Source organism: Vombatus ursinus, unplaced genomic scaffold, assembly GCF_900497805.2.
Source record: "Vombatus ursinus unplaced genomic scaffold, bare-nosed wombat genome assembly UNPS02014798.1, whole genome shotgun sequence".
In the NCBI taxonomy this organism is placed as follows: Eukaryota; Metazoa; Chordata; class Mammalia; order Diprotodontia; family Vombatidae; genus Vombatus; species Vombatus ursinus.
Window position 1 is genome coordinate 36,467,393 of NW_020954576.1, and position 22,498 is coordinate 36,489,890.

The 22,498-nt window shown below is 34.2% G+C and overlaps 1 protein-coding gene across 1 annotated transcript in view; it reads left to right on the forward strand.

Annotated features, from left to right (window-relative positions):
• USH2A (usherin) overlaps positions 1-22,498 on the forward strand; it is a 944,914-nt gene that overhangs the window by 762,119 nt on the left and 160,297 nt on the right. Inside the window, exons 55-57 of the mRNA XM_027871555.1 lie at positions 7,800-7,907; positions 11,262-11,445; positions 12,551-12,708. Of these exons, the coding sequence (XP_027727356.1) occupies positions 7,800-7,907; positions 11,262-11,445; positions 12,551-12,708 (450 nt within the window). The remainder of the gene's footprint in view (positions 1-7,799; positions 7,908-11,261; positions 11,446-12,550; positions 12,709-22,498) is intronic.

Here is a 22,498-nt window from a genome sequence, read left to right on the forward strand (position 1 = left end):
GTGAGTTCTTTAGAGGTCCTGATTTTGGAGGACTCTCCAGGTGGGGTCATACCTGCAGTGATAACTCAGGAATATAGACAGAAGGCTAAGAAAGGAGGTCATTATGACAGCTATCAAACTCAGAAGATGGCCAGTTGAATTGAATTGACCAAATGTAACAAACAATTGGAATTAACTAGCTCTGGCATGGGCCACTGGTTTAGGTGAAGTTCATATGTGTTTAGCAACTTGATATCCTCATAACAAAAATTTTCATCCTTAACCTGGGCCTGTCAGCATTTGAGATAATTACTGACCTTGCTGGAGTCATGATCATGGAGGAGACAAATAGCATTGGAAATGAATGATTGACTAATGGAATAATATATTCTTTAGGACTGTTTGGCAACCTTTTGGAAAAACAGCAGATGATACAGTAGGATAATTGACCGGATGTCTTAAAGGAACACTTATAGTCTGAAATCTTGAGGGACAAAGTGTCTTTTACTTAAATGTTCATCTGGAGAATAAACATTAGAAAGCAAGCTGGTTTTTATATTATACATTAGTTGTAACTTGCACAGGCATGGATTTTGTTTCCCAAATCATGTTTTTATGATCCATAGCAAGACTTCTGCATTTCTTTTTAACATACATTTACTCTTTAAAGTGTAATTGTAATGAGTCTTGTTATATTATGCCTCTTTCCTTTAAAAGAGAACATGATTCCCTGTAGGGGAATTCAAGTAATTTGCTGCCACAGTAATCTTCCCTCTCCTGAAATGTTAAATACTTGGCTTTCCTCCATGTATTTTCCTTTCTTTGCTCTACAATTGCCTTTCCGCCCTTCCTTACTTTTATGCTGAGCATGTGAGTGATGTTTTCTTTTCTTGTCCTACTCTAGGACTTCAAGATTAGGTTATAGTCAGGACTGTCCCTCTGAGACATCTCTTTATTTCTCTCCTCATCTTGTTCAATTCATAAGTAGTTTTCATCTGCTATTTTGCCTTTCTCGCTGTCTTCTGCTTAACACTGTATTTCTATTATACCTTGTTTTCAAGGCCACCAAAATGAGTTTCCTTAAAATGACAAGTCATTTGTTCAACTGGGTAAAATGTTTGACTTTATGGGGCTTAATGATTTATAGAGATGGAAGGAGTCTCAAAAGATTATCTTGTCTACTTCAATCATCTCTACCTGATGGCTGCCATTACTGTCTTAAAGGTCTTCAATGTAGCAGATGCCACAGCAACATCCCTTGACCATTAAGTTTTAGAAAGATGTAGGACATAAGAATTGGTACATTCTCCTTATTATCAAAACTTCATTTAACACCCATATAGTTCATGCATTATAACATATACTGTGAAATAGGAATTTTGTATAGATATATTCTCTGTCTGAACAGATTATAGTTTAAAGAAACAATTTACAATATAATAAATACCAATGATATTATCACTAACAATTAAGATATCAGAAGCTATATTTCTATCTGAATGAAAGAAATCTTACAGAGTTTCTAGCAGATTAGTGTGTCTACTCAGTTGCTTTTCTAGTTAATTGATTTGGTCTTAGAAATAAATATATTTACAATAAGTTTATTCGACAGTGACCAATATTAGGCAGAGTAGCCAAGAGTACAAATGACTAAAATATTAAGTTTAAAAAAAAAAACATGACAATCTTAGTTCTATTCCATTATTCCCTTCCCAACTAAATGACTTTAACTGGCTTGAGCTGAAGCCATTAACATGTCCGATTTCAATTTCTGTAACTATAAAATGGAACTAATTGGGCTTCTGTTGTGCAATGCTCTTTCAAATCCAGAGGTAATTTATGAATGCACAGGTTCCAGAATATGATTATCTATTGTCATACTGTTGACTTTTCTTTTCCCTATAATCTGATTTGGTTTTCCAGGTTATGTAAAAGTAGATCCTGTTAGATTAGGCATAACCAGTTGCTTTTATCCCTTATGTGTGACTTTTTTCTTTCTGCTTCTCTTGTTAAATACAATTACCTCAGGTAATCATAGATTTGGAATTGAAAAGAACCTCAAAACTCGTTCAATAGAAATCATGAACACCATCTATAACAATTGCAAGAAGTAGTCATCCTTCCTCTGTTCAAAGACCCTGAGTTAATGAAATAACTTCTGATGTAACCTGTTATACTTTTGGAGCAATGTTTTAGGGAATATGTGGCTAAAGTTCATGTGACAAGCTCTAGGGTTTTAATGGACTATAAGTTCAATATGGATGCAACATGGCAACCTATAAAGCTAACATAATTTTAGGCTATATTAATAGAGAAATAATGTCTTTCCTGAGCAAAGGAATGACAGCATTGTACTCTGTCCTTAAATCTCATCTAGCGTATTGTGTTCACTTCTAGGTGCCTAGGGCATTGACAAACTAGAAGACCTCCAAAGAAGGTTGATCAGGATAGTGAGGGAAATGGAGAAAAACTAAGTACTATTTCAGACCACCAGTAAAATAGATCCTATCAGAAGTTATAAAGGAGAAATGGATCCTGGCCTAAACTAATTTGTATTCCAAAGAGGACCTTAAATAAAAATTTACAAAATACAAGTGAAAGAAAATAATAAAAATATACTGTACATTTCTAGCAATGTCATGGGATATATTTAGGTGCAATTTCTTCATAATTCTCTGCATATAATAAGTAATTACATGTTATTTGACTGAATAATATGAATTTCAAGGTGATTTTTAGTGTTAAATATGTGGAAGGTTCGTTATCTTGGTTTCTTTAAACAGGCACGATATTGACCATACATTTAAATATTTAAGGTAAAAGGAAGAATGGTTTTTATAAAGCATACTTATTTTGTCATTTGAAGGAAATATGATCATTTCTACCCTGACATTCCATATCTGGACTTTCTCTGGCCTTCCTATGTCTGACTTATGTTGGTTTTAGAAATAATTCATGCAGAACAAACATACCCAATGAATGGTTACTTGCCCAGCTACAGTATCTCTGAAGCCACATTCTATAATTATGTTCTTTATGGGAAGATAAATGGATGCCAAGGAAGTTATTTCTATAAATATTTGTTGAATGAATGAATGAGTAGAGTGAGTTCTGATTTTATGAATTAAGTTGCCTTTTACCAGTTTTTCTCCTCTGTACACAACAATTTAAAGTGGTTTTTGTTGTTGTTATTGTTGTTGTTTTTATCAACCGATATTTAAGTGAGGTGTCAGCTATGAACCACACACTGGACAAGGCAGTACAAAGACAATAGTGAAACAAGCCATGTCTTCACTAAGCTTGCATTCTATAATGGAAGACAAACACACATGTATAAGGAAATACGAAACAGATGTAAGATAATTTTGGGGAGGTAGGGCAAGCCATTAACAGGAGAGGAAAGATCAGAAAAGATCTTACATGAAAGGTAGCACTTGAGATGTCTTGTAGGAAAATTGGAGTTCTAAGAAGTATAGGTGAAGAGGGAATACATTCCAAGCTTGAGGAGAGTTAATGTAAAGGATGTCAGTGAAACAGATTGTCATGTATTAGAATTAGTAAGAAGATCAGTCTTCTGAGTAGATTAAAGGAGTAAAATGAAACAAAGCTGGAAAGGCAAATTGAGAACATGTCATTAAGGACTTTAAAAGCCAAATGGGGAATTTACATGTGATCCTAGTGGAAATAGGGAATCACTGTCATCCAAATAAAGGTTACTATAACCCTACAAAGGCTGGATTTTCTCTTTAATCCCTAACATGGCCATTCAAGGGAAACAAACAAACTTCTGGAACTACTGTATGTCTTTACGGGCCAATTAAAACACACAGACAACATTTCCACAAGATGAAGAGGGGAACTGAGGTTGTGTTATGGGTAACTGAAGAAAAAATAATTTTTGGTCAGAATTATGTAGGGAATAGCCTCAGCTCACTACTTTACTTTCAACAATCGTGATGTAATCTAGAATTTATAGACTAACCTACATTTAACAAAATTTAACCAACACATATTGAGTACCTTGATTGAAAATTCAAGGTTTTCCATCTAGGGAACAGAATAAGGATTTCTAAAGTGCTTACAATGTGTTAAGTACTGTGGTAAGTACTTTATAACCATTATCTTTTATTATTGGGGAAAATGTCCTTTTCAACTAAGTATTAATCTTTGGGAGTAGTTAGGGAGTAAAAGTTAATACCTGTGAGCAGCTACACTAGGTATTCTGAATGAGAATGTCTTAGAAAATGTTATTTCTGCCCTCAAAGAGCTTACAATCTAATTGGGTAGATAATTCACACATGTACTAATTAGATGAAAAACAAAACAAAACAAAGGACTGCTGATGTAATCCGAACTTATTTCATAAAGGTATGTTAATTTTAGGGTGCTTCTCTCCCAAAATAATAACTCATATTTGTGAAGCAGTTTAAGGATTGCAAAGCACACAACAATCCTGTGAGGTAGTTAGTGCTATTATTGTTATCTTCATTTATAGATAAGTAAATGAACTTATTAAGTGACATTAATTGAATAGCAAAGGGAAAATGTCAGAGCCAGGATTATAATGAAGGTCTCTTGATTCCAAATACAATATTCTTTTCTAAATTTTTTCAAATTAATTTATTTTTAGTTTTCCACATTCATTTCCATAAACTTTTGAGTTTCAAATTTTCTTCCCCTCCCTTCCCTTCTTCCTCCCCAAGACAGCATGCAATCTGATATAGGTTCCACATATACATTCCTATTAAACATATTTTCATATTAGTCATGTTGTAAAGAAGAATTAGAACCAATAGGAGGAACCACAAGAAAGAAGAAAAAAAGAGCCAAGAGTATGCTTTGATCTGCATTCAGACTCCATAGTTCTTTCTCTGGATGTGGATAGCATTTTCCATCACGAATCTTTTTGGAGATGTCTTAAATCCTTGCATTGTTGAGAAGAGCTAAGTCTATCAAAGTTAGTCATCGCATAGTGTGGCTATTACTGCATACAATGTTCTCCTGGTTCTGCTCACTTCACTCAGCATCAGTCTATACAAGTCTTTCCAGGCTTTTCTGAAGTCTGCCTTCTCATCATTTCTTATAGCACAATAGTATTCCATTACATTCATATACCACAATTTGTTCAGCCATTCCCCAATTGATGAACATCCCCTCAGTTTCCAATTCTTTGCCACCACAGAAAGAGCTGCTATTAAATTTTTTGTACATGTGGGTCCTTTCCCATTTTTATGTTCTCTTTAGGATAAAGTCCTAGAAGTGGTATTGCTGGGTCAAAGAATGCACATTTTTATAGCCCTTTGAGCATAGTTCCAAATTGCTCTCCAAAATGGTTGGACTAGTTCACAACTCTACCAACAACACATTAGTGTTCTAATTTTCCCACATCTTCTCCAACATTTATCATTTTCCTGTTTTGTCATGTTAGACAATCTGATGGGGGTGATGTAGTACCTCAGAGTCATTTTGATTTGCATCTCTCTAATCAGTAGTGATTTAGAGAACTTTTTTTAAGCAATTGGGGTTAAGTGACTTGCCCAGGGTCACACAGCTAGTAAGTGTAAAGTGTTTAGTCTGAGGCTAGATTTAAACTCAGGTCCTCCTGACTTCAGGTGCTCTATCCACTGCGCCACCTAGCTGCCCCTTAGAGCATTTTTATATGACTATAGATAACTTTAATTTCTTCCTCTGAAAACTGCCTGTTCATACCCTTTGACCATTTGGCAATTGGGGAATGACTTCAAATACAATATTCTTTAGGTTAAATTATTAACTCATTAATGCTATATAAACACTAAAAAATGGTTTGTCAAAAACCAAGGAAAATATGTTCTGAGTCTCAGTTATAAAATGCTTTGAAAACTTTAAAAGTCTTTTAAAATGCTAGTTATCTTAATCATCATCATCACTAGCAAGTCAAACCCTGCTGGTGTAAAGTTGTTTTCCTAAGGCATATGCAAGCCATCGGACTCCTTGCATTATTCAAGAAAAACCCAGGATTGATAACAAACATGTAAAAATACTGAAACAAGTTCAATTGTATATCTTTAAGATATTCATTCTCTTGGACTCCAAGCCTCTGCGCCCCTAAGCACTGGGGTTATATCTTGAGAGTTCAATCTTGAGAGATTTTTCAAAATCAATTGGTTCTTTTTGCCCATAACCAATGTTTCCTTTGTAAATTTCCAAATATAGCTTGGGTCTCTGTCCCCAAAGAGATGTAGGCAAAAAGGTCCTCAAGTGCTGTGTAAACACACAAAGTGACAATGTACTTTTGGTATACATTAGTCTTTATTTCACTCCACAGACAGAAGGCAAAACACACCAAGGACTCACAGGAGCCCATCAATAGTCATTGCAATTCTCTTTTCAATGAGTCCCATTTTCAACTACAGGGACATACATACTCTTCCAGAATTCTTATGGTTTAAACTCCCCTCGGGAGAGAAACTGAATTTGAGGATTATGATAGGCAACTTTCAAACATTTTAATGAATCTCCTCTTCATCAAATAACTTAAACATAAACTTCTAGCTTTATACTCCTACCCTAAGGGTTTGAACTCTCTTCTAAAGGGAAACAAACAGTTTGGCTAGAAAATGAATACTGCAGGGGCAGCTAGGTGGCGCAGTGGATAGAGCACCAGCCCTGGAGTCAGGAAGACCTGAGTTCAAATGCAACCTCAGACACGTGACACTTATTAGCTGTCTGACCCTGGGCAAGTCACTTAACCCCAATTGCCTCACCCCCCAAAAAAGTGAATACTACAAAATTACAAATAGTAAGGTCATTCCCAAAGACATATAAGAACAAATCTCCTCCAAACTACTTTATAGAGAAGTGGGCAGGAGAGTAGTGGTGGTGACAATCAACAGGTGGATAACATTGTACATCTTGTCAGGTTTTTTTTCAGTGTGTAAGTTTTGCTGATTTTATTCTCTTGTTTTTTAAAAAAATTGTTTCTGTGTATGAGATGACTCTCTAGGAAGGAGTTGAAGGAGGGATACAGGGGGAAATTTAGATTATGTAAAAACAAGACATATCTCTATCTCTGTCTATATATGTATAGATATAGATATTTTTACAATATCCTGAGAACAACTTTCTCTCAGGAGATCCTAGAATTGGAACTAGCAGACAAGTTTGTGAATGTGGTTACACTCTTGGATATATCAGTAATCTAACAATTGATTTACGTTTTAAAATTACCGTTACTAAAAGATAGATTGTTACTAATAATGGAAACAGTATCACAATTATAAAATTAGACTAAATATATTTGCCACTAACTAGGAGTTATTTGTATAACAACTTAAATTGATATATACATATATTATTTATATATATATGCAAATATATTTGAACTAAAAGATAGGTTATCCTTTTTTTAGATCTATGAACCTGATCCATTTGTCATATACTAATTACTCATCTTGTAAAATTCTATGTAGCATCTATTAAATTTATATAGCTGTTGAGAGTACCACTCAACTCTACTATTAATAAATAATGTTTTATATTATCGCAGTATTTGGATCTCTTTTCTTCAAGATTACATCCATACTTGTGATATTTAGTAAACTTTTCTTTGTCTTTCTTGTGTACTTATCACATTTTATATTATTGCATTCGTGTTCATGTCATATCTTCCCTACTGGAGTGTAAGCTCTATGAGAGCAAGGACTGAGTCTTGTTCATTTTTATATAACCTCTTTCCTAACTATTCCTTGCACATAGCAGATCCTTAGTAATCATTTGTTGAATTGAATTACAAACAACAACTTGATCTATTTTTCTCCTTTTTGTTTGTTTATTTCTAGGGCTCTCTGCTTACACTAACTACAGTTTCACACTTACAGCTTGTACATCTGTTGGATGTACTACTAGTCAGCCAATTGTGAGCCGAACACTGCAGGCTGCTCCTCAGGGTAATGAAACAAAATTTCTATAACTGGGGGAAGGGAGAGTTTACTTACAATGACTTTATATTAACTGTATTAATATTAACTATTTGCTAAGCCATACATATATTAGGCACTTAAATGCTTGTCAAATTGTTGAAAATTGTTAGACAAAAATGTTTATATTCTCATTTACCAGTTTTTGTAACCTATTTCATTTATGAAAGAAAGTATTCTTATCATTTCCTTGAGCCCTTCAGATTTTATGGCCTACTATAAGAAAATTAAGTGTGAGATTGACCAAAAGATCAATAATAATTATGTAGCTAGTTTTCCCACAGAGGTGTATACATTTCAAAGGATTCTGAGGCATACAGAACTTTAGAGATAATCTCATTCAATAGCCTTATTTTTACAGATGATAAAAATATAAAGCTGGTAGGTAGACACTTTAGAGACCTTCTAGCTCAAACCTCTCATTTTACGGATGAGAAAACTGAGACCCAGAGAGGTTGAGACCTGCCCAAGATCACACGCATAGTAAGTTGCAAAGCCAGTATTCAAATCCAAGACCTTCGATTCCAAAGAGTGCCCTTTCCAATATAAGTAACAAAGTCTTACCTACCTTCAGGGTTGTTGTGAGGATCAAATGAGATAATAATTATATAGTGCTTAACACAAAGCCTGACACATAAGCACTCTATAAATATTATTATTATTATTATTATTGTCTCAGTTTAAGAAATTTGATGTAATTGCTGTCTCAGTTCTCTGATCTATAAGTTAAATAGAGGGGTTCAGGGAATAAGCAGAAGGAAGATACAGGAAAAAACTACAGAATGACTTTTTACAAAACTAGCAGTTTTTATGTAACCAATAACATTATAGATAGATAGATAGATAGATATAGAGAGATACACATAAGTATTATATGTATCTATACACATATACATATATGTTTATATGTGTATGTATAATTTTAAAAACACAGAAACAAATTATGAGCCCTTATGGATAGACCTACATTAAGTTTATATTGAATTTATATGTCAACTGTAGCCTATAAAGTTAAAAGCGCTTTATGTGTCTTTTTCTTATACATAAGCTCCTCTTTTCAATTAACTGGTATTTCAGTGGTAGCCCCTATATAATCTAGGATGCCATTGGGTTATAAGAGGTAAACTTCTTAATACTTTGCAAGTGATAAACCAATTAATTTGTTAGTCTTCTCTGCCATAGTTGGGTAGCATAATCATTCATATCTTATCTGTGGGAAAACCGAGGCACATATGATTTACTGAGCATAAAGTATAAATTCTGGAATAAAGTCCTGTACTTTCTGTCCATTACCCTTATGATGATAGGGATTGTTGTACCTCAGAATATTCAACCTGAACTTCCTACTAGTAAATGGAGAATAAAATGGAAAATTCCACATACTGGGCATATGGCTCCTCACCAGGATTTCACTAATGATATTTTCTATATAAAGAATGTTGCATGTCAAAAAGCTGAGTGTTCTTTTGAAAGTAAGAATCCTGCAGTGGATTTTTTTGGAAAGGGGAAGTATCAAATGGATACTTTGATGATAATGGTTAATTTCTGAAGGATCCCTCTACCAATTTTGGCTGAAACTCAAGCCCTGTAAAATGTCAGGGTTTCCTGTTCAAACCCAATACAGTTTATTTCCTCAAATCCACACATTTGAATTCTATAAAAACATGAATCTCTTTTCCCACTTATACCAACAAAATTTCTTGAAAGACTACTGATTTTATGACCTAAAAATTATAGCTTTCAACGATGCAAGAAAGCATGAGATGTGAAATGTTGTCCTTGAGTTTTTTTAATACTTTATGTTCTTTCCCTTTAACACAAATAACTATGTAAAAGAATAATAAATCAATTTTTCCTCCAGAAGAAACATGGATTTAGAATCCATTTCCCATCAGTATAAGTGTGATTTGTGAATAACCTCCAAGTGAAATAAATGTGAGCTGGATACATAACCTGGGGGCTTTAAAGGGACAAGTTAGCTACACAGTTAAGTTGTGTTGCTTTATGGTAACATAGTGACTGAAGAGTAATGTCATTTTAAATTACTAGCTCAAGTACCACTAATTATAAGATACCAATTTTGAAATGAGCCAGACTAAATTTGAAGGCTTAATGTATGTGTGTCCTAAAGGGATAGTGAGTACATTAAGAAAAGAATTCATTCATTACCAGCCTGATCTTTTTCCACTACTCACCCACTTCTCCCCATTTCTGTACTAAAACAGTAGTTTAATGTGAAATGCCACAGGACTTGAGTTTCTCTGCCCTCTACAACTTCATTTTCATAGAAAATTAAATATTGTTAAATCAAATACTTTCTGTCACTCAGGAGTATGAAAAGTGTAAATGGAATAATAGTTATTTTATGACTTCACAGTTCTTTCCTTCACAAGTAGCTTTATGTTGGTTCACAGCTGTGACACAAAACATACAGAAATTATTCTTTTAGTATTGAGTATAGGAAAGAAAAATAACAAGATGGCAGGAGGGAATTTTATGTAGACAGGATGTAACAACTGAGCAGTTTTAGGCTGTCTATGTAGTTTAATTTTACCTGATCAATCATTCCCTACATATAAGGCCATTCCAACTTCAGTCATAATTGATACAAGTCCTTGAAAAATACAAAACATAATTTCTGGCTTGAACTGGAAGCAAACCAAACTTCTCTGTCATTCCACACTTGTCTGGTAAAATTTCTACTTTCTATCAGAATGATTTTCTATGTAAACAAGGAATATTGGCATGTTTTAAATATGACTAACTATGTAAATACAATCCTAAAAGCTCTGGTGATAAGGACAAAAAGTGTGACTGAAGGAAACATATTATGAACTAAATTCTTGTATTTTATCTTTGGAGTCAATATTAAGCCATGTCATGCTTGGTCAGAGCTGTAATTGGCTGTTAAATAAGGTACAGCTGTTAGAGGAGAAATGAAACCTAGAAATAAACAATATCCTGTGAATCGTATCAAATGAACTAAACTTTCAAACTGAGCAAGTTTTCCCAAGAGAATGGACCACTCTATGGGTAGTAACTTTGGGTTCTATCCTGAAAAGTGTCTGAATATTCTGAGCTTTCCTTCTCAAAATACATATGTCCCTTACACAGTGGACAGAAAATATCTTCCATTTAAAAAAAATTAATGTCCCCAATTATTTCCAATGTTACAGAAAACCAAAAATGGAAATCATTCAATGATGATAAAAATGTGCTTTTTGGGTCAACAAATAACAGTACTGTTGTTGGTTAACCATAGCGTATGTTTCAAAATGAAATTTTATTTTATCTCAACAAAAAATGTTATTTTATTATTACTAGGAGTCTGGTCAATACCACGTCACATTATTATTGACTCTACGACAGTGGAATTATATTGGAATGAGCCAGAAAAGCCCAATGGTCTCATTTCTGAATATCAATTGCATCGTAATGGAACTGTAGTCTTTCTGGGTGGCAGAGAAGATCAGAATTTCACAGATGACAGCCTGGAACCCAATACCAGGTATACTCAAGAAAGAGCAGCATTACCTAACCATGAAAATTTGTGTGTGTAAGGTTTTGGGGTTTTTTTTGCCTAATTTTGTTTTATTGGGGGAGACAGGAAGGGGAAAGGAAAGGATGTACTTCCTCTGTGAAATAAGAAAAATTCTTTAACAAAAAAAAATTGAAAAGATACTTGCTAAGTGGACTTCTCATGTGAAGATCCTTATAACAAGAGATCATTTATTGTCAGAAGTTCTAGAATATGTTAAGAAAATGCAAATATGTAAATAAATAAGTAGCTAATTATTTGATTCAAATATGCAAATTTGCAAAAATAAATAACTTTATCTCTCTCATCTCCTCAACCTAAAATCACCATAAAATGAAGACCAAAATATGATATTTTATTTCAATGATTTTCTTTACTTTTTTAATTTTTTTTTACCACTTCACTGTATGTGTTGAGACTACTATGAGATCTAGACATGCAATTTTAAATCATTCTATTATTCAGTGATAAATCAGCACAGAATAAGGCTGTAACACAGGATTATTAAGTGATAAATTGTATCAATTTCGATATTTTACCTGGATACCAGGTTTTTTTTCCTGTCTGAATTATCCAGAAATATCAAATCCATCAAAGGATCTAATAATTTGGAGAATGAATCTCCTCTCCCTACTCCCTCCAAAATAGGATGTTAGCTCCTTGAGGGGAGGGATTGTTCCATTTTTATACTCTCAGTGCTTAATACAGGTTGTCGAATATAATAGGAACTTAACAAATGTTTGTTGAATTGAATTGTACTGACCCCACAATCATCATCTCAGGGCCTCCCACACTTAACACCACCCTGATATTCCTTGTCAGTCATGCTGACTGAAATATGGAAGGAACAAAGAAAACAGAAATGGCAGAAAGAACAGTGCTCAATGAAGAATAAACTCCTTGACTGAATATTTCAGTTTCAGTCATAGCAAATCTGGCTTAGTTGGTAGCAAACACTTGATTTACTGCTTATATGATCTAGGTCTCTAAATAATAAATAGAAGAACTCTAAAGACGACACAAGCCTTCTATGCCTTGTCTTACCACAGTTCCCATTCCTCTCTTTTCTTTCTAGTTATGTTTACCAACTGGAAGCCCGCACTGGAGGGGGCAGCAGCACTAGTGATGAGTATGTTCTACAAACTCCTGAATCCACCCCAGAGGAAATATGTGCCCCATATAATATCACAGTCATTGACCCCTATTCTATATTTGTAGCCTGGAGTCCATCAGGTAAAAAATAAGGCTATCTCTCTTCTGAAGATATTTTATAAACATCCATAGAAAGAAATTAAGCATGAAGATGAAATCCATTATAAAAGCAGTATTTCATTCTGTTTAGCTGATTTCTAATTCCCAAGACATAAAATAAATGAGGTCATCACAAACCAAGATATTGACATTTTAGATTCATCAAAAAGACATGTGTAATTGTGTTATATCAAATCAGAGATGTTACAAGGTACTGAAGTATTTATTTCTCCGCTTTGTCATTCATAAGTCATCTATGATAAGACCTATAATAACACTAGGAATTCAATTCTATTGGGTCTCTAAAGAAGACAAGTATATTAAATAAGTTCCTGCCATTTCATTTCCAGTCATGTAGGTAGAAAATCAGAAAGAGAAATACATGTTCACTTTACTTAGAAAGTTTGAGTTGTCTTGAGATAAGATAACTGAATTTTCATGTTGATTGGTATATTTGGTAAGTACATTAACTATTGCATCCGGTCAAGTCCAACATTTGAAAGAGAAATAGTTGACTCTTATTCCAATCCAGAGTTAGAAGGAAATCAAAACAAAATTCCTTTTCTTCCATCAAAATAATATCAAGTTTTCTTTATGTGACAAAAAAGCAAGGGGTCAATTTGGTCATTTGTCAGATGAGAGAACAAATCAGTAAAATAATTAATCACACCACTTTTTTGCCTGAATTGATCATGGGATCCAGACCTAGAAAAAAAATTAAAGACCATGTGATCCAACATTCTCATTTTGCAATGGACGAAACTGATGCCAGAGAAGAGAAATGACTTTTCTGAGGTCACAAAAGTATTAAATAACACAACCAAGATTCACACTCATGTTTCTGACTCCAAATTAAATTATTTTTCACACCTATCACTGAAGTGTTTACATATATGTATGTAAGTACATATATATCATACATATGTATAAACATACATATGTGTATACACACAAATACATAAGTATACACACACCATATGGCCGTATAAACACAGCTTTATGATTAATGTATAGTACTTAGTTTGAGAGGATACAATTTTCCAAAAATCATCATCCTAGTTATAGTATCATCTAAAACACAAAACAGAGAAGGAATGATTTTAGCCTCAATTCTGTAGGGTAAACAAATGAGTCAAAGGCTACATAGGTAAAAATTTATTTAATTTAGATGTGTTAAAAAGAATGATTCTTAGCAGCCTCACTCTGGTGTGAGCAGACTGCAGCACTTTACCATTAAAGAATTTCAAAAGAGAGGCAATGTAAGGATTGACATCAAATAAATATAGACACAAAAAAGGAGATAGGTTGGTAAAATGGCAAGAAAGGAAGGTAATTCAGAAGGAGCCCAAATCGTCCATTGACATTTTTCTGATATCAAGAGAAGTATAGGAAGTTCCCCAGAACATTGAGTGGTCCCCCACATTGAACTTATACAAGAATATGGGGAACTATCTCAAAAGATAGATGGGTCATAATCTGCATCTTTGGCGGGTTTGCCCACATTGTTGACTTCACTGATCAATTTGAGTATTTTGAATATATAATTTTGGAGAGTCATATTAATTGTTTAGTTTGTTGGACATTAAATTAAAAAAAAAATAAAATTGACATCTCTGTAGAGAGGCAGCTAGTTGGCTCAATGGATAGAGTGCTAGGCCTGGAGTCATGAAGATTGAGTACAGATTTGGCCTCAAACACTTACTAGTGTGGCCCTAAGCAAGTCACTAACCTACTGTATGCCTCAGCTTCCTCAACTATTAAAAAAATAGTTGTCGTGAGGATAAAATGGGATAATATTTGTAAAGCATGTAGCACAGTGTAAAGCACATAGTGGGTACTTTAAAAATGCTTGTTTCTTTCTTTTTATTAAATATATACAGCACATTTTAACAATAAGCTCACTTAAGGAAAAGGAGCAATGGGGGAAAGGGAATAGTAGGATAAAAAGAAATAGGAAACAACCTTTGCATTTGCAAAATCTATGAAAGGACAATGTCTTTATCACTGCCGCTCTTGAAAAATAAAAACAAAAACAAGCAAAACAGCTTTTATACATAAAATGGATCAATACAGCTAGAATTTATAACAGTATTTTAATTTCTACCTACATTTGGCAATGCAAGTATTCTTGAAATCCTTTCTTGTCTTCGGTTCAATTAAAAAAAAACACACACCTTGAATTTCTATTCTGAAAAGTGGTCAATATAACATCTCATTTTAGTAAGAAAAGCATTTATTCGGTAACAACAGCATTGTGTGATGACTGGCTTTGATAGACTTAGCTTTTCTCATCATTGCAATGACCTAAGACAATTCCAAAAGACTCATGATGGAAAATGTTATCCACATCCAGAGAAAGAACTATGTAATATGAATGCAGATCAAAGCATCCTATTTTCTCTTTTTGTTTGTTTTGTTCTTTCATTCTCACTGTTCTTCCCTTTTGTTATGATTCTTCTATCACAACATGACTAATGTGGAAATATATTTAAAATGATTCTACATGTATAGCCTATACCAGATTGCATGAGTCTTGGGAAGAGGGGAGGGGAGAGTGAGGGATTTAGAACTCAAAATCTTATGAAAATAAATGTTGAAAACTAAAAATTAAAAATTAAAAAAAGAAAACCTCATTCAATTTAGGAATTAGGGGGAAAAAATCTTATTGCATTGTCTGAAGCTAGCCTTGTGTGGCTGGGAAACTGGACTACTTCTATCTGTTACTTAGAGACCCTTAATTAAGGACCTAGATCATGCAGAGAGAAACCCAATCCTGTCAAAGTTTTCTCACAATTATATATCTCAAACAACTCATATGTCTTATCTGAAAACTGGCCCCATACTGATCAATCAGTTATTGTTTCCATGTTCCTTTAAGTATTTATAGACATTTTGGAGTGGGGTACCCTTTTTTCTGAATTCAGAGAATTGCACCTCTTTGTTTTCCCCTTCCCACCTTGGAAAGTCCCTAATCTTTCCTCCATTTAGAAATCAAATTACCCAATGTTGTATTATTTCCTTTTTAATTAATTTACCTTATTTGATTAATTTTTTTTTAATGTATAAAAGTCTGTCTACCCCTGTATTCAGGGTCCAGGCCTAGGCTGAGGAAGGGACCTGGTTCTGGTTTGTTGAGCAATTGGCATGCATTGCTTAATAAATCAATATGTTCAGAAAATTGAAAAAAAAGAAAAGCATTTCTTATATTCATTAAACAATATTCCTGATATGTGACTTCTAAAAATATCACTACTGAAGACTTTAAAAGATGTGTTATGTTTTTACAATTAAAGGTATAAATAAGATCAGGGTTTATTCATTGTTCTGAATACTGAATGAAATCAATCCGAAAGCCATGTTTGGTCTTTGGTCTAGAAAATTTAAGCTACTAGTGAAGAATATCAATGTTTCAAAAACTAAAATTACTATCAGTTAAAAAAAAATCCAGTATAATAAGCAAGATTTGGTTGACCAAGATATCTCACTTTAATTAGTATGCAGAAAGTTAATGCAAGATTTTTTAAAAATCTACCAAACGACACGGTATAAAGAGCTTTCATTGATTTTTAAAAACTCTAAAGCCTATGTCAATTTGAAAACATTATTGTCTTAATCCATTATTTCTTGCCCTCATACTTTGATAATATTTTTTTTTGCTTGGATAGAGATCGTGCATTCTTTTAACAGTATTGTTTTTTTGTTTCTCTTCTTCAAAAATGGCTTTCCCTTCATGATATTTATATTGCCCATCTGTTCTTATAGTTTTTACTTTTTTGGAACCATGAATTTAAGTTTTTGTCTTCCATTAATCATCTTTGTGGTAAGGGCCATAATTTCTTCCACACTTATTCCTCTTTACCTTTTCTCAAGGTTCTAATTTCTCTTTTGATCCATTGAGGAACATACTACTGCATTTCTGAGATTTCTGGAGAATCCACAGGGTTCTGTATTTTATCAGATGCAGGTGAAATTTTGTCTCCACTCTCTGATGCCTGTGCAACCAATGACACTCCTCAATAACTCCCTTCTCTGCTACAATCTACTTTTCTCTTTACCTCTCAAAGGTAGGCTGGAAATGCAATGCTTGCTCTAACCTTGAAAATCCAGATCCTCAGAATTCTCTTTCCAGTTTTGAGATTGCTTCTTCCTTTTATCCAAATTGCTTATGGATGAATCTGTACTCTCTCACACAATGACTTTGATTGATTCAAGAAGGTATATGGGTCCTATTCACACTCAGTTCTGATTGATTCAATCAAAAGGAGTTCTTGCCAAGTTAAGGAATCAGAGCTTAAATAGGATGGTTCCAACCACCCTTACTTCTTGTTGAGTTTATTACTTCCTGTGAAAACAGCCACATTTTTTCTACCTCTGGCACATAATTCCTCTTTGGAATTTGAGAGTTGATAGGGACCAGAGAAAATCGCTGGTCTCCTATCTTGTTTGTCACAAGATCCAGAAGTCCACTTTGGTGCTTTTTATCCTCTGTCATTCAGTAATGTTTCACTACTCACTGTTCTTAACATAGTTTAACTGCCTCCTGTTATGTTAGTTTAATAAGTTTTCAAAAATCCTTTTAAAATCTCCAATATTATTCATTTTTCTGAGTTCAATAAATATCTCTTTATAATATTTTGTATGATGCTTACATTTATCAAGGGCCATCATGGAATGACATGTAAATTTATAAAGGAAAAATAATTATATAATTTTACTGATTTTGAATACTTTCCCAACTCTTAATTATTTCTGGCTCAGTAGGACATATTTCATTCAAGTTCAAGATAGTGGAATTTGTGAAAATGCTTTACACTGACTCTCACCATTTAATAAATGGTTAATAAATCTCTAATACCTAGAGCTGTCAGTCTTTTAGTTTTGAGAAGCACAAAATCCATTACAGAAACTCTGTAATATATGAAAAGATTAAAATCTTAAATTAAAGTGTCTTTTTTCTGCTGCCTAGAAGGATTTTGAACTGGAGTAAATAGGTAGATGGGTTTGACTTGTGTATAATCTACAGTTGATGTTTATTGGAAAGCACCTCATGTTGTGTGTTGATTTGGATTTTAAAGTTTTTTTTCTAGTTCTGAATATTCAAGAACAGTAGAAATGTAAGGTTTTTTTAAAGAAATTAATTCAATTCTACTATAAGTGTAGGTTTCATCCCATATTTAAGAGCTTTCCATGTATTCATTTTTCCTTCTATTTCAGAGTGATTGCTGCCTTCACTATGACAAAATAAATCAAACCACTTGAAATTCATAGGCAAAATGATAGTTAAATTAATAAGATTTTAGTATTTCAGTCAGCACTTGGTCATCATGACTGAAGCTGTTTGTCTTGGTGAAGGGTATTGGACTTGGAGTTCAGACAAAAATGACCCAACTGCAGTGTTATTAGTTGTAGGAATTCAGGCAAGTGAATTAACCTCCCTCAGCCTCAGTTATATCATCTACAAAAGGGGGATAATATAATTGCATTACCAACTTGATAAATTTCATACTTCATAAACTTATCTGCATCATAAATTGTAATGTGCTATATAAATATGAACTATTATTACTGTCATTTAAATCATGATTGTATATAGGCAATACCCAAACAGTCAATTAATTCAGTGAAAACAGTGAATCAGATTGTTTTGCACTATAAAGATACAATCAGCCAATGGAGTGACTTAGTTTTCAGTTTTCACCTGACAGTTTTGTCACTGGGTTGATACAGGCTTAGTACAATGGGAAGGGCAGAAGGGTGTGTTGTGGAAACCATGGGTGTGTGTGTGTATGTGTGTGTGCGCGTGCGCATGTACGCGTGTACGTGTGTGTGCGCGCATGGGGTCTGTCCTGTTAGGAATCATCTAATGACATGCAAGGCTAAATACAGCAGTAGCTTTACCAATGGTGCACTTATATGCAACCACACCAACCCAAATTCTAACAACTCTATGATTCAGTAAGTCAATAGGCATTTATTAAGCATTTACTATGTGCCAAGGACTCTACTAAGTTCCAGAGAAACAAAGAAAGGCAAGAAACACCTTCCTGGCCCTTAAGGAACTGCCATTAAATATGGGAGACAACACGTTAACAAGCAGATAGAGATAAGATGCAGAGTAGGTGGAAGATTCACTGACAGAGTCAAGGCATTAGCATCTAGGGGAACCAAGAAAGTCCTGGAAGGAAGTCAGGGAAACTTCAGGGGCAGAGGTGAAGGAGTAGAGCTTTCAGGTATGGAAGACAGATGGTAAAGGCATGGAGATGAAAGATGGAGCATTGCATTTGAGGAACTGCAGAAGTAGGCCAGTATTGCTGCAATTGACAGTGTTTAAGGGAGAGTAAAGTATAAGAAAGCTGAAAAGAAAGGAAAAGGCCAAGTTATGAAGAATTTTAAAAGACAAACAAAAGTGTCTGCATTTGATCTGGATGTAATAAGGAGCCACTGAGTAGATGAGTGATATGGTCAATCTGCACTAAGGAAAATTACCTTGGCAACAACTTGAGAATGAATTGGCATGAGGTGATATTTGATACAGGGAAATTAATTAAAAGAATCATGGGCCTTATCTTTGTTAAGTCTCTCTTTAGGAAAAAAAAAACCACTAGAATATAATACTCTGTAAGCTCATTCCTGTGCCACCCTGGAATGGTGAAATTTCTTCTCCCTTCAGATTAGCTTTACTTTTCTCAATTTCCCATGTAAAGACTTGGAAACGATCAGTTAATATACTTTAACACCATTATAAAATACCATAAAAACATAGATTGCTGATAAAATAAGGAAGATCATGCTATGAGGTGAAGGAAGGTGAAGAGGACAGGGTGTGTAAGAGATTAGGTTATTTCTCTCCTCCTCACACCTTATTGGTAGGAAGGAGAATGATGAGAAAAACGTGTGGACTAGACCTTTCTCAGGAAGTACTATGAAAGATGGGAGCTATGGACTTTAATTATACACACCAATGTAGCTGCTGGTTCCTCATCAGCTCTTGATCCCTATGGTCTTGGTTAGCACCTTGCTTCCAGTTTTTGTTTTAGTTTTGTCATTCCCCGCTTTCAGTGAGAAGAGGGCTGGTACATTCATCCCAAGCTCTCTGCCAAACTTGGAAAGAGAAGCATGGAGGTGCACAGGTAAACTTCCTTCTGTGAGTAGTTTTGATTGAGATGACTAAAAATAACTTCATGGCAAAGGTGGTTAATAGTGGGACTGGATAATAGCCATGATTATGACTTTAGATGCTTGATGGTGGCACAAGAATTAATAGCAAAGTATTTTATATGCATGGGTTTTCTTTGTGAGGAAATTCCTTCAAGGTCAACAAGTCCCAGAAACTTAGAGAACTTTGGGGCGTGAATACCTGCATTCCAGTATCACCAAATGTTCATGCCCATGGCTTGGTGGAATGGATGATATTCTGCCTGGGTTACATTAGTTAGGTGACAATTTAGTTAAGACTAACAGTACTTAGCACCTGGGATCTGAATCTCAAAGCCAACATAGGTCTCTCTCTTCCTCCACTCTCTTGTCCCACCTCCTTCCATTATAGCTTTCCTACAACTCCCAAATTCTAAGGTTAAATAGATATGTTTAAAATTAGAGCCCAGATAGCAAGGGAATAGATTTATGTTTTTATGGGGAAATAATATCTTGTTATTCATCAAAAAATGTTACTACTACTACTAATAATAATAATAATAATAATAATAACAACAGCAACAACTATTCAAAGTCCAATCAATCTTCCATGACATAATTGGGGATTTGCAAGTTGGGGAAAAGGCAGAGGAGGAGAATGCCTTACTTTATGTGCCCTGAGATTGCTAAGGCCTGAAACTCTAAAATGCTGGTGTATTTGGCTTTGGTGAGACCACAGTCCAACACACTAGTCAGCTGAGATCAGTTATTCCTAAGAGTCAAAGAAATAGGGGGAGTGGCATAGGACTGGCCAGCCCTATTCAAAACCATCCTGAGAATCAACTTGATAAGAAGAATGACAGAACAAGTTGCACATTTTCGTCTTCTGATACATTATTATATAGCTGGAATGTATAGTAGAAAATCTGAATGCAATATCGCCCAATTAAAGGCAAAAAAAAATAAAGAAACATGAAAAGTAATCTGGAAAACAAAAGCATATTAGAAAGTCTAGGTTCTTTTAATCTACAACTGCAAGCAAAAGCACAGGTTAAAAGCAACACCATACAAGGAGTTGAAGCAGCATGAGAAACAACATAAAATTTCAACCTCAATCAAAAAGTTTGTGACAAGGACTTGAGGTGCAAAAAAATTCAGAGGAGGGCTCAAAGGACCACAGGAGAACAGGGAAATTTTCTGATCATCTGTATAAATGGAGCCTATGAAATGGCAAAGATCCAAGAGTGTAATCACATCTGCATGAACTCAATGAAAAAAATACAGCCACAAAGAAACTTCAGACCAATGACTCATTTGAATTTGTCACAAATTTGTTGCAAAGAAAAAAAGCAAGTTAGATTAAATACAAATAGAAAATCTGCACACTATTAATAAAATTAACAATATAACAGTTGTCATTGATGTGGATCTGAAAGGATCTCAGAGGCTATCTAGTTCAACCATCTCATTTCACAGAAGAAGAAACTGAGGCCAATTTAGCAATCTAAAAGAAATAAAATTCGACCTACCAAAGATCAGATTTGAACTATTGAAATATTTTCATTAAATTGACCATATAGCCATCTTTCTATATCTGTACCCTACACACACACACACTCACACACAAGTGATATATATCTTGAAGCCAGAAAGATTATTTCCTGGTTTGTATTATCCCCATTCTGATTCTTTGTTGCCCCCAAAGTTTCTCAACTTTGTATTTTATAATACTGCTACTTATAATACTTACTCTCAAATGATCAAGATCATATAGAAAGAATATTAGAGGCTTTTGTTAGCCCAATTACTATTTAAACTTATCCATGAGAATATATACCAACTCTAAGTTTCAAGTCTGGACTCCCATATTGCTCTGAAATCAGGTAAAAAAAACTTATAGATTTTACCTTCAGCAGAATGAAATTACAGAAAGTGAAGAGACAGGTGGGGTGCCACTTAAATATAGGGCTGCTTCATGAAACTCGGTTGGCTCACACAAAACAAAAATGGAAAAAAGATGTGCTCCCTGCTGTTTGGAAATCCAAACATTCAGATTTATCGAAAGTCTGAAATTGAGAATCAAATTTTCAAGTACATTAAAGTGATGACTGCATCAGACTATTGTGACCCTTAATCATGCTCTAATTAGCAATGCAGTTGAATTCAACTCATTCTTTTCATGACAATCCAATTGTTTAAATTTCATGCATCCTACTGAAATAATAATGACTTCCTTTTTATATCTTTCATTTTTTTAAAGGGCTCTGTTGTTGTTCTCCTACTAAGACAATCATTTTAATTAATATTGTTTAAAAATACAACTCTTAATTAATCAAATTTGGATTAGAGGATAGTTGGTCATGGTATCTATCCCCTGTCTACAGACAACAGAGACACTTTGCCATTCTATACACTCATCTATAAATTCAGCTCAAATATTTTCCCTTTGGATTTATAAAGAGCATTTTAGTTTCCACAGAAGTATTGCTATTTTAATTGTGATGATTCACCACCAGTGCTTGGTCTAACTTCATAACTTGCAAGGGTGATATCCTAAAATAGCCCAATGACATCACTGATTGCATTTGTTGACTATTCAAAGCAAAATAGCCAACCCACATGGCAAGTTCAATTTTTA